The sequence below is a fragment of the Choloepus didactylus genome, chromosome 4 (genome assembly GCF_015220235.1).
Source record: "Choloepus didactylus isolate mChoDid1 chromosome 4, mChoDid1.pri, whole genome shotgun sequence".
In the NCBI taxonomy this organism is placed as follows: Eukaryota; Metazoa; Chordata; class Mammalia; order Pilosa; family Megalonychidae; genus Choloepus; species Choloepus didactylus.
In genome coordinates, this window is record NC_051310.1 from 164,976,553 (window position 1) to 164,994,908 (window position 18,356).

The 18,356-nt window shown below is 33.3% G+C and overlaps 1 protein-coding gene across 3 annotated transcripts in view; it reads left to right on the top strand.

The window, feature by feature from the left end:
- SCFD1 (sec1 family domain containing 1) overlaps positions 1 to 18,356 on the top strand; it is a 187,270-nt gene that overhangs the window by 21,441 nt on the left and 147,473 nt on the right. For 2 of the 3 annotated variants that reach the window (XM_037834730.1, XM_037834729.1), the window contains exons 2-6: positions 2,756 to 2,826; positions 4,620 to 4,708; positions 6,722 to 6,812; positions 13,166 to 13,288; positions 15,444 to 15,531. In XM_037834730.1, coding sequence (XP_037690658.1) covers positions 2,756 to 2,826; positions 4,620 to 4,708; positions 6,722 to 6,812; positions 13,166 to 13,288; positions 15,444 to 15,531 — 462 coding nt within the window. The remainder of the gene's footprint in view (positions 1 to 2,755; positions 2,827 to 4,619; positions 4,709 to 6,721; positions 6,813 to 13,165; positions 13,289 to 15,443; positions 15,532 to 18,356) is intronic. The other variant, XM_037834731.1, reaches the window with a different exon arrangement.

The window sequence follows — 18,356 nt, forward strand, 5'->3', positions numbered from 1 at the left end:
CATATTTTCATTTAATTTTTGTTGCCCCCAAATTTTTTGTGAGCCACAAGGTTTTCACAATCACACAGTCACACCATGTAAGCTACATAGTTATACAGTTGTCTTCAAGAATTAAGGCTACTGGCTTGCAGTTCAGCAGTTTCAGGTATTTCCCTCTAGTTATTCCAATAAACTAAAAACTAAAAAGGGATATCTATACAGTGCATAAGAATAACTTCCAGAATGACCTCTCAACTCCATTTGAAATCTCTCAGCCACTGAAGCTTTATTTTGTTTCATTTCTCTTCCCCCTTTTGGTCAAGAAGACTTTCTCAATCCCATGATGCCGGGTTCAGGCTCATCCCTGGGAGTCATGTCCCATGTTGCCAGGGAGATTTATACCCCTGGGAGTCATTTCCCACATAGTGGGGAGAGTAGTGAGTTTACCTGCTGACTGGGCTTAGAGAGAGAGGCCACATCTGAGTATCAAAAGAGGTTCTCTGGGGGTGACTTTTAGGCACAGTTATAAGTAAGCTTAGCCTCTCTTTTGCAGTAACAAGCTTTATAAGGGCAAGCCCCAAGATTGATGGCTCGGCCTTGTAAATTGGTAGTCCCCCAGTGCTTAATGAGAATATCAATAATTCCCCAAGTGGGGAAGTTTAATATTTCTGCATTTTTCCCCACTCCTTCATGGTGGCTTTGTAAATACATTTTTACTCTCTACCCAAGTTACTTTGGGATGTATTGGGGTTTCACACTAACCTGTACAAACCAACCAGGTCTCACTACCTATTCAAAATTCCATGTAATTAGGGTGTTTAAATAAACTGTACAAGTTAAATTATTTAGTATGCTACAGAAAATATAGATTTGCACCAAATAAACATCTCTTTCTTTGATCTCAGCATGCAGGGTTTTCCCTGTCTGGGTCTGTGTCTTGTCCTGGGGTTTCGCTTGTTAGAAGTTTCAGACTTCCCCTGTTTATAAGAGTTTGGTTGTCTTCTTTATGTTTCCCAGGAGACAGACCTCCCTTTCCCAGGTGTTTGAAACCAGCAAGCCTTTGTCCCAAATTGTCCCCCTCTGTGGTTTCTTACACTCCTTCAAGCTGCTTTTGCATGGAGGTCAGATTCTCAGAGCACAGACATGCCAGAAATGACTTTTCCAAGTCAATCTTTACCAGCTGAAACAAGGCCAAGGACCCACAAGGTGGGTGCCAGCTCAGCTCCAAAGTGCCCTGGGAAGGAAATCAGGAAGAGAGCCAAGACCCCCTTTCATGGCTTGCCAAAGCTGAGCTCTCTTGGCTGCCCAGCAAATGCAGCCCTCCAACCAATGGTCTCCCTAAGCTCTGAGGAAGCATAGTGTTCTTATCTGCCCTGGTTCCTGACCAAGGCAGGCCTTGGGCTGAAACAATGGCCACCACTGCCTTTGTCTGGGGCAGGTCGAAACAGTGACCATCCTCCCAGCTGGGCCCCCAGCAATCTGAAGTCTAATCAAAAGCTGTGATCAGCCATGCCCACCCCTGGTCTTGGGGAAGAAGATTTTTATGTCCCTTTCTGTCACCAGAGCTATCCAGGGGGGAGACCCCACAGCAGCCTGCCTTCAAGAGTGGTAGATGAGCACTAGCACTGCTGTGCAGAGGTATCAGTTTACTGTTCTTTACTGTAATTTATCAGCCTTTTCCTCCTGCTCCTCCCTGGATCCTATTCAGTGTTCTTTTGGACTCTGGAAAGAATAAAATTATTGTTTCACACAGTTCCTATCTGGTTAAAAGTTGTTCTGGTGGAAGGACTGAGTCCTGGAGCTCTCTATTCCACCATTTTCCCACAATCCCCTGGCTCTAATTTTTTTTTTTTTTTTTTTTTTTTTTGAATTTAAAAAATCAAAAAGAGATGGAGCCATGACTTGGAGGGAAAAATCAACCAAGTAGATTTTAAGTTTGATGATCTTTTTAAAAATCAAATCATCTTATTAGCGTACTTTGAATATCTGGCTATCTCAGGTTCACATAGAAGCTTATTAAGGGTTTTTGATTTTCCTTAGAAAGTATTTCTGAGTCTGCTATAACACATGAACAGATGAGCAGCAAACACCACAAAATACTGTAACATATGTGACAAGGTTGCTATGATATTTGAACTTGTATATTTTCTTAGCAGGACTTGCTTATTCACCATATCTATGGGAAAGTTTCAGGTGTTTTGTTTTTCCTGTGTAACATAGAATATTAAGCAATTTAACTTTTTAGTGAATCTGACACGATAAATTGGCTGTAAAATATACTCCTTGGTAACTAAAAAATGGACCTCTTCCATGAAGATTTTGTATATGAACCAATTAAATACGTCATAAATAAGTTTTGTTTTTAGAAACACTGATCTTAATCTATTCTTTTAGTCAGACAATAAATCAACAGCCAGTTATCTTTTGAGGCCAGTGCAAGTTCATGATTGAAGAAATTTTTTTTGCATCTGTTTTTAAAATTTAGTGTGGAATTGTATGGAGAATCAGGAAAGGTTCTTCCTGAACCTGTTTTATACTCTTATCATCTGAAGACAAATAACCTGTTATAATTTAGGAAATTTCCCAAACAGATGCCAATTAGCTGTTGGTAGAAGGGTCTTATAAGGTTTGACTACTGGCTCTACATGTCCAGTCATTTGATTAGTCAGTTTTACTAGATTTGATTTGTGCTTTTGTCTTAAGGTAGTAAATAAGAAATTTGAAAAAAATGAAATCCTAAAAAACAAAGGTAATATTTGATCATTTTAATTTTCAGTGGCTTTGAAGCGTATGTTGAATTTCAATGTGCCTCATGTTAAAAACAGCACTGGAGAACCAGTATGGAAGGTAAGAGAGAAGTTTATTTTAATGGGGAATATTTCCTTTTCTCAGCCCTTATTGGGGTAGCTGGGGGGAATTTCTTGTTAATATAGTAGCACCTTCTAGTCTTAATTCAAGAATGTTTTATTTTTAGTTAACAAGGTATATCTTAAGGTGAATCTTTTTGATAAACATTTTGTGGAGTGAGACCAGTGATGAGATAGTAATGTTCATTTAGGGAATCCAGCTCTTCTCTTTGGTGAGGTCTCACTGGTAACTCTACCTTGGTTGATGGTTTAGTCGTCCTTAGCTTTCCAAGTCCAGACTTTGAATCTTGCAAGTTTGCTCAGACTTAGTCAGACTCAGCAGGGCTGGTCCATTTTAACTAACTCATAAGAGAGAGATCTATAAACCAGAATGCCAATTTATTAATTTATGAGGTTAAAAAAACTCAGTAAAACTGTTCATTGGACCAGGAAGCGATCCATAGACATTCCCCTTTGAGAAATCCTAGAACACCTTTAAACATTTCTATTCTTTGGGCTCCTTCATTCTAAACTTCATGTTGACTCTATCTCTGCTTTCAAAGAGATAATACAATTGATTAGATTTAAACTTTATTAGTTTACAATAATTGTACATTTCTGTCTTCTTAAGAACTAAGACCAAGTCAACTTGTTTAGAATTTGGGGTGTTTTTAAAACTCTCATGAATCCTTATAAGGCCTCTGTGTTAATTCTAAAGGTAGTTAAAGTTATCTGTATTGAAATCACAGTTTGAGTTTCAGAGGCCCCCTAATTTCTCCCTTACTCAGCTGTTTCTTTGTGGTCATCTTCTTGCCGTAAATTATACTTGTTTCTGAAAGCCTGTATTGAGTCTTTGAATTAAGTAGCTTGAGAATTTCTTGGGTATGGATTTGTGTCAGATACTTTCTGGACTGATTACTTTTATATCACAAGACTTACAGTACAGATATATTGAAATTTTAAGAGGCAAGATTTTTGAGATACAACATCTAACCTCTTAAAGCAGGAGCAGGAAGACTTTTTAGCTTCTCTAAAGGAAATCCTGGGCATTCAAGAAAACCGGGTCCTCATGACAACCTCTCTCAATACCATTTTCTTATTCCATAAAGAATTATTGAGGTAGTTGTGAAAAAAAAAATTATTAGTTGAATAGCCTCTTTTGTTTGTCTTAACTCTGAAACTAACTTTGGGTTAGAAGATCCTGTTGGAGTTCTCATGATTCCTCAAAGGTATCAATTTTAATCCTTTTAGAGTATGAGGTATGATTTGATATAATAAGGCTTTCGAATACTCTATGGACTTAATTTTTAAAAGAAGTATTTTATTAATCTGAGATGCTCTAATTATAAAACTTTATAGTTATGGAGCTTGTTACTTATTAGTCTCGAAAGTGGTTATTTTTTTTACTCTGTTTTTGTAAAGGATATTTATGAACTGAAAAAAAAGAAGTTGTGGGAGTGTATCTGAGTTTGTTGTATGTTCAAAGTTCTTTATTATCGCTTAAGATGAAGTCTTATAATGTAATTTTTTTTTAACTTGGAAAAATATTTTATAAGAAGAAATTTCTGTAATTATTGATTTATTTTAGCCTAAGTAGTACTGGTTTTAAGAATTCATTACTGCATGGATATACATTTTGGTAAATAATGATGGAAAATATTGAGATAAGGGTAAGAATTCAGTATGTGTGATTTATTAAAATAAAAATTTACTTCAGCATTCCCTTACTCTGCCTTCGCTATTGGCTTTTCACTAATAATGATATTTTCAGAACACATGATTTTTTTAAAATAGGTGCTCATTTATGACAGATTTGGCCAAGATGTAATTTCTCCTCTGCTATCAGTGAAGGAGCTGAGAGACATGGGAATCACTCTGCATCTGTGAGTTTTAACACATTTTTAATAATGGCATTTATTTTCAATTAACGTTATTAAAGATTTATTTGGCTACTCTGAAATCAAGTGATCAAGGGATATTTATTAGCAAAATGTAGTGTTAGGTTAGGTTATATAGTATAGAACACTTTTCCCCATATATTCATCCCTTTACTTCCGAAGTTAAAAATATCCTCACTCTGAGATTTTATGACTTCAGAATTTAAATTTTCTCTCTCTGTGACTTTTCCTACAGAATTGGTTTGCCCTCTATTTGAAGGAAAAGAACTGGTAATCATAAGGTTTTCCCCAGCTCTAAAAAATTTGTATACCTTTAATTTAAATACACATTTTTAAAGGAATATCTAAATTAGTTTATCACTAATATGAAAAATACAAGTGACTATGAAGTAAGGACTGTTAAAGTAATCACCTTAGCGATCTACTTTGTCTTCTTACTTATTTTGTTTGATTATATTGCTTCTGATACGTTAAAAATAAAATGAATTGCATTACTTTATGCAGTTGCTTAGAGGAAGTAGAATTGCCTAGTAGAACATTTGGAGAGGGAGCATATCTAATTTTCAGTGTGTAACATATCAGAATCTAGTTTGATGAATATTTATTTACAGCTAATAGAATGTTATATTGCATCAATTCAAAAATTTGCTTTTTTACATATCTGAAATTAGGATCTGTCTTACATTTGATGGCATGTCATAGTTTGGCAGTATTTTTCTTTCAGTGGTATATAAAGTAATAAGTTTTAACATTATTAGATTCAATGTATTATGGTTTTTGACAAGTTTTTTGTTTTCATTTTATGTTTTCATTTTATGTCAGATTTAAAACACATATTTTCTGTTGGTAATGTGTTAATTCATGTGGACTGTACTGAAGTTTAGCTTGTTGCCATCTTTGGAAAAAGTGGTTTTATTAATAAGCATAGATTGCTACTGGCATCTTTATAAGTGTTTAACTCCTTTCTTTTACTAATGAAAAGACAAAGTTTAGTGGGCTTAAGTGATTGTCCCAAGATTATACAGCTAGTTAATAGCAGAACCATTACCAAATTGCTTAACCACTCATTCTGTGCTGTTTGTCTACTGAACTGTAATAGTTCAGTAACAGTGACTAACAGAAGTGAAGTCTAACTCTATAATTCCTTAAGGGATGACAGGTTGCCAGTTAGAGAGTCATAGAACCTCTCCCTACCTGTTGCTCTTGCTACCAAAGTTTGGAAAGGTTACACAACTACAGTGGTGAACTCCTGTGCAACTTGTCTCTGACTCCTTTTCCCTATTAGCTGGAGATTACTGCATTGATAACTTTATACCCTGCAAGCTGGATTAGGCTGATTTTTAGGAAACGATAATTACGTTTCCAGACTACAAAATGGTGATAATGAGATATATGAATAAAAATATTCCCTGAATTTTAAAAAGAGAAAAATATCATGTGATCTTTTGTGTGTTCTCTTATGACGAATAAATACATAAAAATAGATTGTCTCTAAGTTTTAAGGAAGTATGCATGCATCTTTCATTTAAAATATATATTTGATTTCATCTATGATTAAATTTTTTCATTCCAAGAAAGGCTGCTACAGCTTTCTGTTTTCCCTCTCTGTGAAAGCTGCATTATCTCCCCTCACCCACCTGGTGTTTCTATGAAAAATAGGAATAGAATTGATTTTGAATCTACTTTAGTTCTCAGTCAGGGAGAATGTTGGAAGAAGAGAATGTCTGACCCTAATATGTGTTAGAGCATAAGGCACATGGAGTGGAGTGGAGCAGGTAAAGGCTAAGAAATATTAGGATCTTACTAATAAATAATATTAACACTGATAAGAAAGGAGAAAGCTGTGTTAACTAACTGTAATTAATTAAAAATTAACAAGAGCTTTTAGAGCACTGGTCACTGTCCTTGAGCTGATGAACTTCCGGTTTGAGAAATGCTGTTATAAACTCTTTTTAGATAAGTAAGAAGAAAGTTTCTTCTGTTCTTTATGTCTTATAGGCTTTTGCACTCTGATCGAGATCCTATTCCAGATGTTCCTGCAGTGTACTTTGTAATGCCAACTGAAGAAAATATTGACAGAATGTGTCAGGTATTGAGTTTTTTTTTTTTTGTTTTTTTTTTTTCCAGCCCTTGAATTTGAAAACATGTTTAAAAAAAAACAACCTTAAGATGTCCAGTGTTGTTAAGAATCAGAAATTACCTTACCCACTTTCCCATTTTGATTTTTGAGATGATCTTCAAATTTTAAATAGCCTTAAAAATTTAAAAATTTGGGGCTGAGGAAGTATTAGATCAGTTAAGACTGAGCCTGACTCTGAAAAACAGATAATCTACTATTTTCTTTAAAAATAGCATTTTATTTTTCTGAAATAATAGGAAGCCTGGGAGTAGGAGGTCCAAGCCGGGGCAGTAGCTCTTTAATGCCATTAATGACCCAGGTTCCTTTTATCTTTAGTTTGTTGGTCTTCATTGTCTGCTTCATGGATGCAGTGGGCACTATGTATATGTTCAAGGCAGAAAGAAAGAGGGAATAGACTGTTCTAGTCCTGTTTCTTTTTATTAGGAAAACTATAGCTTTCCCAGAAACTCCCAGAATACTTCCATTTATGTCTCACTGGGTGGAATTAACTGCGAGGGAGGCTGAGAAAGTTAATGTTTAGCAGAGGGCATTGTTACCCCAAGCAAAGTCTCTATTCTTTTAGCCAGGAAAAGAGGAAGAATGGTTATTGGATAGGCAGCTAACAGGGTTTACCAAAAGTCACAAGTTCCTTGATTTATTATTGACTGTTGAATAAAATTGCTATTTAGATTGTGAATGAAGAGCACATATTTTATATCCTATGTAGCTTAATGTTATTCAGCTTCCTGTTTTACTCTGCATATCTGCATAAATTCCACTGACTTGCATAACCATGATTACAATCAATTTTAGAACATTTTCATCACCTCAAAAGAAATCCATGCCCTTTAGATAAGATGTTCTAACCTTCCCATACTCCCAAGAACTAGTGTACTTTCTATATATTTGTCTATTCTGTGTATTTCATATGAATGGAATCACAGAATATGTTGTCTTTGTGCCAGGCTTCTTTTAGTTAGCATAATTTTTTTAAAGGTTTACCCATGTTGTAGCATGTATTAGTTCATTCCTTTTTATGGCCAAATAATATTCTTTTATGGATATTCCACATTTTGTTTATCTGTTTATCCAATGTTGGACATCTGAGCTGTTTCTGCCTTTGGCTATTACGAATAATGCTGCTATGAACATTTGTGTACAAGTCTTTGAATGAACATGTATTTTCATTTCCCTTGGGTACATAGCTAGGAGTGTTATTACAGCGTCAAATGTAAATCTATATTTAAGTTTTTGAGGAACTGCCAGACTGTTTTCCATTTTACAGTCCCACCAGCAATGTATGGGGGTTCTGATATCTCTGCATCCTATCAACACTTGTTAAAATTTGACTTTTTTGATGACAGCAATCCTAGTGGATGTAAAGTGGTATATCATTGTGGTTATGATTTACATTTTCTTGATGACTAATGATGTTAAGTATCTTTTCATGTGCTTATTTGCCATTTGTACATCTTTTTTGGAGAAATGTCTGTTCAGATCCTTTACCCATTATTTATTTGTGTTATTTCTCTTTATTATTGAGTTCTAAGAGGTCTTCATGTATTCTTGATACTAGCTCTTTTTCAGATACGTGATTTGCAAATATTTTCTCCTACCTTTGTAGGTTTGTCTTTCACTTTCTTGACGGTGTCTTTAAATCACAAATATTTTTTAATTTTGATAAGGTTCAGTTACCTATTTTTCCCTTTTTTTGCTTGTGCCTTTGTTGTTATATCTAAGAAACCGTTGCTAAATCCTTATGTATTTTTCTAATAGTTTTATTGTTAAGTCTTCTGATCTATGAATATGGGATGTCTTCTGTTTATTTAGATCTTTAATTTCTTTCAACAATATTTTCTAGTTCTTAGAGTATGAGTTTTAACTTCTTGTGTTAAATTTATTCCTAAGAATTTTATTCTTTTTTATGCTATCATAAATGGAGTTGTTTTCTTAATTTCATTTTCAGGCTTGTTCATTGCAATTGTGTAGAAATACAATTGATTTTTGTATATTGTCTTATATCCTGCTACCTTGCTGAACTTGTATATTAATTCTGATAGTCTTTTAGTGGATCTTTAGGGTTTTCTATATGCAAGATCATGTCATCTGCAAATATAGTTTTACTTCTTCCTTTCTGGTCTAGATTATTTTTATTTCATGGGCTAAAACCTCTAGTACAATGTTGAATAGAAGTGATGAGAACAGCTATCCCTGTCTTATTTCTGATCTTAAACGGAAGAGGGAAATTGTCCTTTTTTAAAGAACAAATGTTAGCCATAGGTTTTCATAGATGCTGTCTATCAGGTTGCGGAAGTTCCCTTCAGTTTCTCCTTTGTGGAATGTTTTAGCCATGAAAGAGTATTGGATCTTGTCAGATGCCTTTTCTGCATCTGTCAAGATGATCCTGTAGTTTTTGTTTTATACTCTTGATTTGGTGTATTACATTAGTTGATTTTCAGATGTTAAAACAATGTTTGCATTCCTGGGATAAAGCCCATTTGGTCATGATGTATAATTCTTGTATGTATGTTGATGGATTTGATTTGCTAATATTGCATTCAGGAATTTTATGTCTGTATTCGTAAGAGATACTGGACTGTAGTTTTCTTGTGATGTCTTTGTCTGTTTTTGGTATAAAGGTAATAATACCTCATAGAATGAGTTGAAAAGTGTTCCTCTGTGTTTCAAAGAGTTTATGAAGGATTAGTACTAATTCTTCTTTAAATGCTTGATAGAATTAAGCTGTAAAGCCATCTGGCCTGGGCTTTTCTTTGTGAATAGTTTTTGTTTGTTTGTTTTTTCATTATTCATGCAACCTCTACTTGTAATATGTGTATTCAGATTTTCTGTTTCTTCTTGAGTAAGTTTTGGTAGTTTCTGTCTTTCTAGAAGTTTGTCCATTTCATCTAAGTTACCTAATAACATACAGTTGTTCATAGTGTAGGGTCAGTAGAGATATCCCTCTTTCAATTCTGAGTGTAATAATTTGAGTCCTCTTTCTTTTTTCTTGGTCAGTCTAGCTAAAGGTTTGTCAATATTGTTTTTTGTTTTTTTTTCCCCCAAGAACCAACTTTTGGTTTCATTGATTTTTCCCTATTTTTGTGTCCTCTATTTCATTAATTTCTGCTGTAGTCTTTTTTATTTTCTTCTTCCTGTTTGCCTTAGGTTTAGTTTGCTCTTTCCTTCTAATGTCTCAAGGTGATATGTTAGGTTATTGGTTTGAGATTTTTCTTCTTTTTTTGATATAGGGATTTGCAGCTATAAATTGCTCTCTTAAGTACTATCTTAACTGCATTCCATAAGTTCTGGGTTGTCATGGCTTCATATTCATCCATATATTTGTTAATTTCCTTTGTGATTTCTTCTTTGACCCTTTTTTGTTATTTAGGTATGCCTTGTTTAATTTCCACATATTTGTGAGTTTCCCATATTTCCTTCTGTTATTGAGATTTAATTTCATTCCATTGTAGTCGGAGAGCATACATGTATCATTTCAATATTTTAAATGTATTTAGGTTTTTCTTTTTTTATAGTTTAGCATATGATCGCTCTTGGAGAATGTTTCATGTGCACTTGAGGAAAACGTGTAGTCTCCTGTTGTTAGGTCTGGTTGATTTATAGTGTTGTTCAAGTTTTCTATTTCCTGATTGATAGTCTTTCTAGTTCTCTGTTATTGAAAGTGGAATATTGAAGTCTCCAACTATTTTTATTGAATTATGTATTTCTTCCTTCATTTCTATCAGTTTTTGCTTCATGTATTTTGGTGCTGTGTTGTTTGGTACATAAGTGTTTTTATATGTTTTTAATTATTGTATCTTCCTGATCAGTCAATCCTTTTATCATTATAAAATGTCCCACTTTAATAACATTTTTTTCTTTTAAAGACTATTTTATCTGATACCAATATAGCCACTCTAGCTTCCTTTGGTTGATGTTTGCATGGTATCTCTTTTCCAACCTTTTTCTTTGAATCTGTTTGTATCTTTGAATCTAAAGCATGTCTCCTGTAGGCACCATATGTTAGATCTTATTTTTTGTGTCCTGCCTAATCATCTCTGCCTTTTAATTGGATTCTTTAATCCATTCACATTTAACCCTCCTTTTTAAATCACATCATCATAAAAATATTTTTTTATTTTGAAATGATTTCACACTTAAAGAAATGTTGCAATAGCAGTAGAGACCTTCCATATACCCTTCACCTAGAACCCCCTTTCAAGTTCCGCCAGCTGTTCCAATCACATTCTGTATAGGAAAAGGATCCAGTCCAGGATTAGGCAATGCACTTAGTTCTCCTGTCTCTTCCTTCCCCTTCAGTCCTAAGTCATTCCTTGACCTTCATCACTTTACTGTTCTGAAGATTCAGGGCATTTATTTTTATTTGAGTTTGTCTGGTAATTTCATATGGTTGCATTCAGATTATTCATTTTTAGCAGAAGTGATGCTATGCTCTTTTCAGTCGCATCAGGTGACATACTATGTCAATTTGTCCCACCACTGGTGATGGTAATTTAATTGTTTGAATAAGATGGTATCTGCCAGGTTTGCACACTTAAAGTTTCTCTTTTTCCTTTTATGTGTAATTAGTGTTTCATGGAGAGGTACTTTGAAATTATGAAAATATCTGCTCATCCAACTCTGACCACCATAGTAACAATTAATACTCATTATTGTTTCTTGCCTGTATTATTACTGTGAATATTGCCACATGCTGATTTTCTCATTTCATTATATTTTCTGTATTTATTATTGGCATTTTACTTTCTCTTTTCTCCACTTATTGATTCATTTATTTATGTCAGTGTAGACTCATAGATTCCTATTTATTTGGTGAGATATATCACTAACATTTATCTGAAACTCAAATTGTCCCAGATTGGCCTAGTGAGAGCAGGTTCTGGTTATCTTCTGTATGCTTTTGAAATGTCTCCATCATTTTTGACACCTTCCTTGCTTGATGGCACAAGAAGCTATTCCATTGTCATCTTTATTTTCTTACCCACCCAGCAACTAGCCATTTTTCTAAGGAGTCTTGGTTGCTTTTTATAGAGAATGGTATTTAAAAATCAGAGTATGGAAATTAGGTGTACACATTGCTAGTAAATCTCACCATTCCCAGGTTCTCTCAATGAACAGTGCTAGGAAATAGATGTATGTGCATACATATACACACTTTTATATCTGTATTTATTTCTGTAACTCTCCCTGTCTCTTCCCTATTTCTCTCTCTCTCCCTCCATCCATCTCTCTCTCACTCTCCTTCTCTCTCTCTTTCATCTCTCTTTCTTTCTCTCTCTTTCTCTTTCTCTATTTCTCTTTCTCTCCCCCACCCATATATACATGTATATGTATGTAGGTATATATTTTTACTTCCAATTCCAGTTTCAAGTTCAACAACACAGGGCTCATTCTTGCTTTTCCCTTTACACATTTGTAACTCCTTTCTCTTATAATGAGAAACATGGCTCCATTATCCTCGATATTTTTACTTATTTGCTTAGTTTTCTGTACATAACCAATCTCCTGACTTTGTTAAGCTGCCATCCTGCTCAGCCACCTTACTCATGAAGGCTCCTCAGCTTCACACATTTTAACATCTCTGAAAATCAGATGAATCTTAAAATTGATAGTGTGTCATAAAATTAATTGACAGCATTAATTCTTCTTTAGTGGTACTTAATGGTACCTGTTAAAATTGATATGTTAGATTTGAGTTAATTTATTTATTTAGATAACTATTTGCCTAGAGGTGGTTAAACTCAATGTAAGAATTTATATAACTGGGTCATTCACTATGGTGAATTTCACTGATTTTGGATGACTTTGAAGAAATACTTTTAGAATTATTAATTTCTGAATTATGTAACATTTCTTTGTGCAGTGAATGAAGTAATTCATTTTTGCAGTTGTTGTGTCATCACATAACCAGAGCAGTGGAAGATAGTTTGTGCCAAACACTATGCAAACAAGCAGACATTTTACCACATGAAAGTGCCATTTTTGGATCTTTTAAAAATAATGTAGAAATCTTATTTCAGAGCAGTGTTGAGCTATAACATGGCTAATGAGATTTTGTTGATAATATAATTAAAATTCCTAACTAATTATGAAGGTATATTTGTTACCTTTAGTTAACAGATAATCCGTATTTCTTCATAACTTTGTTCTCTAAAGCTACTGCGTTGGTTGTTATTTATATTCCTGTTTTAAAAATATATATCTTATCCTCCTAAACCTTGCTGTTATATTATCCAAAGCATTTTATTTGCCGCCTCCTTTTATTATACTGTCCCATAAGAATGAAGTTTTTATTGTATTTATAGGATCTTCGAAATCAGCTCTATGAATCCTATTATTTAAATTTTATATCCGCTATTTCAAGAAGTAAACTGGAAGATATTGCAAATGCAGCATTAGCAGCTAGTGCAGTAACACAAGTAGCCAAGGTAAGAGCTTTTCTTAGTCAGTGATACTAATTTTCTAAAATTTAACAATATTCGGAAGCCTGTTAATTGACATAGGTGTTTAATTTACAAATGAGCAGAATGACCTAAGAAACGTTTTGACTCAATACTCTGGAAAGAGTTCTGATAATATAAATTACCTTCAACTTAAAATAAGCAAAATAAACCAAGCTAAAGGACTATAATTTAACAAATTTGAGTGGCAGAAAGGATCAGCAGAATTAGTTTTTGCTTTGAGCTAGGGTTTTTCTAGTCTTTGTAGCTCAACCCAGAAATATTTTGACAGTTATGTTGCTCTAAATTGTCTTTTAAAATAAATTGACATTGTTTTATCTATAACCTCTATAGTCACCATACTGTCGTTAGATCTTTTCTTACTTTTGGAGAAAGAATCTAAAAAGGCTGTGTTGCATATTATAAGTAAAATGAAATTCACACAGACCAGCAGTTATATATCATGTGACTTTTTAGTCAGATTAACCTTCACTTATAAATAAATATAATTTATAAAATTGGAAATGTCTGTGTAGTTTATATGTACATGTAATTCATTATACATGTATATGTAGTTTATTATACTTATAATTTATATATTTTACAAATTATATTTATTTTATAGATATAACTTATGCTATTATATAACTAAAATAAATTTCTGGTGATGCCCCTATTGTGCCCTGTGCTTCTTGAATTTGGACAGGACATACACGAAAGTTCTAGGGAACTATGTAGGGCAAATAAAAGACTAATTCACCATGCATTTACTTTACATTTTTTTCCTGCTATTAGATTTTTCATTTTTATATTTAGATGGTCCACTCCTTCTGAATAGTTTTTGAGGTTCTTGCCTTAATGTTTTTGCTCTTCCAAAATTTATCATTAATTTTACTTAAAATAATTGGAATAGTTTCCAATTTGCTTAAATTTAATTTATTTCAAATAGTTTAATTAATTTTTCTCAGATATGCCCTTATAAAAAAGTGGTGTAACTTTCCCCACTTTACTTATAGCTGGTAAAAGTTCTTGTCTGGAAAGGTTACTGTGACTTTCTTAGGAAAATATGATTAAAATGAACATAAAAGTTAAAATTGTGGTTTTCCTTTAGAATTGATATCCATTCCCATCACAACCAGCATTTAAAATTTTATATCTGTTTGAATTTGTTTTCTGAAAGTGTTAATCTCCTCGTTATTTATTGCTTAAAGGTGTAGTTTGATTCCTTTTTAATATTACCTCCTGATTCTTGCCCAATTAGGTAATCTACTAGATAAGAAGACTGAGTCAAACTAATTTACTTTGAACATTTTTATATCACACATACAAACATATATATGTATATATGTATGTATATTTTTTAGTTTTTTGTATTTTTATTGTGGTAACATAAAACATAAGTTTCTCATTTTAACCACTCTCAAGCATACAATTCAGTGGTATTAATTACATTCACATTGTGCTACCATGTCCACCATTCATTTCCAAAACTTTTCCATCACTCCAAACAGAAACTATACATTTCGCATTAAATCCCCATTCCCCTCCCCATACTTTCTCTGTATGAATTTGCATATTCTGGTTATTTTGGATAAGTGAAATCATACAATATCTGTCCTTCTGCATCTGGCTTATCTTACTTAACATGGTATCTTCAAGGTTCATCTGTGTTATAATATGTTTTAGAACTTCATTCCTTTTTGTTGCTGAATAATATTCCATAGCGTGTGTTTCTGCCACTTTTTGTTTATTCATCTGTTGATGGACACTTGGGTGCTTCCATCTTCTGGCTAATGTGAATAATGATGCTATGAATGTTGGTATACAAATATCTATTCATGTCCCTGCTTTCTATTCTTTGGGGTATGTACCTAGAAGTGGAATTGCTGGGTCATATGGTAATTATGTACTAACTTTCTGAGGAACTGTAAACTTTTTCATATAGACTATACCATTTCACATTCCCACATTTATATTTACTAGGTTTCCATTTATTAGGGTTCCTGTTCTTCACATCCTTGCCAACACTTGTTATCTTGTTTTTAATAATAGCCATTCTAGTGGGTGTGAAGTGGTATCTCATTGTGGATTTGATTTGACTTTATTGTTAAATTGATTCATAAACCTTTTCTTTTATTTCTAGGTTTTTGATCAGTATCTCAATTTCATTACTTTGGAAGATGATATGTTTATATTATGTAATCAGAATAAGGAGCTTGTTTCATATCGTGGTAGGTAAAAATGGAAATATTGGAATTCATTGTTAACGAAATGGTGTACACAAGGAAAAAAATAGTGAAAATGTTTAGTGCATGCTAAAACCAGCTTTGTTTACAGCAAGAGGAGGTGTAAAATCACCTGGAAAACTAGTACATATTTAAATGTAGAATAACTTGATGAATACTAGTAAAAGGTTTTAAAAGCTCTCAAAGCAAACAAGTCTCTGACTGAGGTCTGACACATATACCTATCATTTAATAGCGAGAAGACTAATAATAAATCTGTTTTGTCAGCTCAATAACTTGCATGAAAGATTTACTAATGGTAAATCAGACAGTATTTTAACAGCAGGTTCAGTTACTACCTTGACCTTGAACAAGAACAAGTTGCTTTACTTTTCTGTGCTTTAGTTTCCTCATCTGTGAAATGAGGATGAAGTAGTATCTACCTCATAGAGATTTTGTGAGAATTAAATGGGCTAATGTATGTAAAATGCCTTGAAAGTCCCTGGCATGTAGTAAGTATTCAGAAAAGTGTAGCTAATGATGCTGTTTGTCGAGATTAGAAAACAAGGAGTGTTTGGAATCAGCGGCTACTGTAGTACTGTTTGGGAATGAGGTACAGATGCCATTCTCAAAAGAATAGGCTGTTAGACTCATTTGATTTTTATATCTTGTTCATGCGATACTGGGATGGAATATTGGCATTTGCCTAAATGCTATTTAGCCTACCCTTGAGTTTATATTCCCACTTACAGTAATTGACCATTCCTGAGATGTAATTAAAGTTAACACACACTCACATTTACATACACACACATACTACATGACATGCTGAATTATTTTAAAGAAAGTTACAGTAATAAGTTAACCAATTCAGTGAAACAATCATTAATTGCCACTTAAATATTGAGATGTTTGGGGATAACTAGAGTTTCAGTGGTTCTTAAATAGGAAGTATGATCCCCTAGGGGGTCACCTGGAAAAGTGTAAAGGTATTTTTATTGTCACAATTACCAGGGCTGCTACAAGCATTTAGTGACCAGAGACTAGGGATGGTAGGTGTTCTGCAGTGTGCAAACCATGCTTATTCAGAAAATTGTCCTGCCCAAAATGTAAGTAGTGCCCTATTACAAAATACTAGACCAGGTGGTAAGCTCCCTGAAATCAGAGAACATGAACCTTTCAATTTCATTGAGCTCCATAATATAGTTTATTGTTGAAGTTAAATAAAATCTCTAAAAGGGTATAAAAATTTGATGAATTGACCATTTGAGAGATTTTTGATGCTGGTCTTTATTCATAGAAATTTATTTACAGTTAATTGAGGTTTTAAATTAATTAGCAAACTTATTTAGGTTACGTGTTTAAAGACCTAATTTTCATTAAGCCTTTAAGTTAAACTTATAAATTTTGTTATGTATAAATCTGGGAAAATAAAAACAAATACCTTTACTTTTTCTTTGATTAGTTAACTGAGATTGAACAGATTACATTCCCCTATCCGCCCCATTTGACAAACCTAGTTTAAGTTGTCTTAATCATTTTAAGTTGCACTTATAAATTCAATATATTAAATTTCTTTTTTAAACATTTCAGATACCAGACCAAGCAAATTTATAAATCTAACAAGCAAAACCTGCTCATATATTTAAATAATTCTTAAATTAAATTTATAAAAATTTATAATTAGTCCATTAAAATTCTAGATCCTTATAGATTAATTAAATTTTCTTATATCTCTCAAATTAAAAAAATCACATCTGTAATTAATTTCTCATTTTAAAGTAGACACATAGTTAATCTCCCAGATTTTCGATAGCAGTAATAGCTTGCTCTATGCCAGTCAGTGTTTTGAGCACTTTGCAATATCAGCTCATTTATTCCTTAGGATAACTTTGTGAGGTGGCTATTTTTAAGATGAGAAAACTGAAGCACAGGTATTAAGTAACTTGATGAAGATGTGGCAGAGCCAGGTTAGTAAACACATAATATCTCACTTCAAAAACAAACCTCTTCACCATTGTATAATTATATGCCAGATTCTCTCAGACGTAACAGATGCTTTAAGTAATAATCTTAAATAGATCATTCCTAAGCGAAAATCAATTGTATTACCACCATGGATTTGCTTTGTATCACCTAGTTTTTTAATTTGAAAGTTTTTATGTGTTGTAAACTTAACTTATCCACTAAAGGAAGCAGATTTATCATCTCAGTCAAGCTGAGGGTGCTATCCCAGACAAACCAGGTTATCATCTCAACTGAATAGAGGTTGCTGATGGACAGTTTCAGTCAGAGAAGGTATACTTATTAAAAGGTGTAGGGGTAGGGTATAGGACCGGGTACTTCCATGTTGATTCTACTTGTGCTAGTGATTGACAAAATGAACTGTTACGATAACTGGGTATTACCCTGGATTGGTGTCCTCTGAATACACATGGTATCCTTAAGCTATTTCTTTCATGTGATTTGGATAAATGGCAATCTGCAACACCCACCCAAGTAACAGTACATTTCCTTCATCCAGATTCTGTATCGCATGATTGAATTCTCTGTTTTTTTTATGTTCTCTGGATAGACAGACCACACTTTCTTTAGATAGTTTGATACATCTAATTTGATTCTGCATTCCTCTCACACTAATAACAAATTGTATTTAATTTTACGTTTGTTTTCACATTCAGGATGTTGGGAAATTAAAAATATTATGTAGATGGTATTTTAATTCATTCAGTATTTCAACAAATGGTTATTGAGCATCTACTTTGTTAGGTACTGGACCTAGGTATTGTGAAAGATAGAAAGATGAATAAGGCAAGGTCTTTGACTGTCAT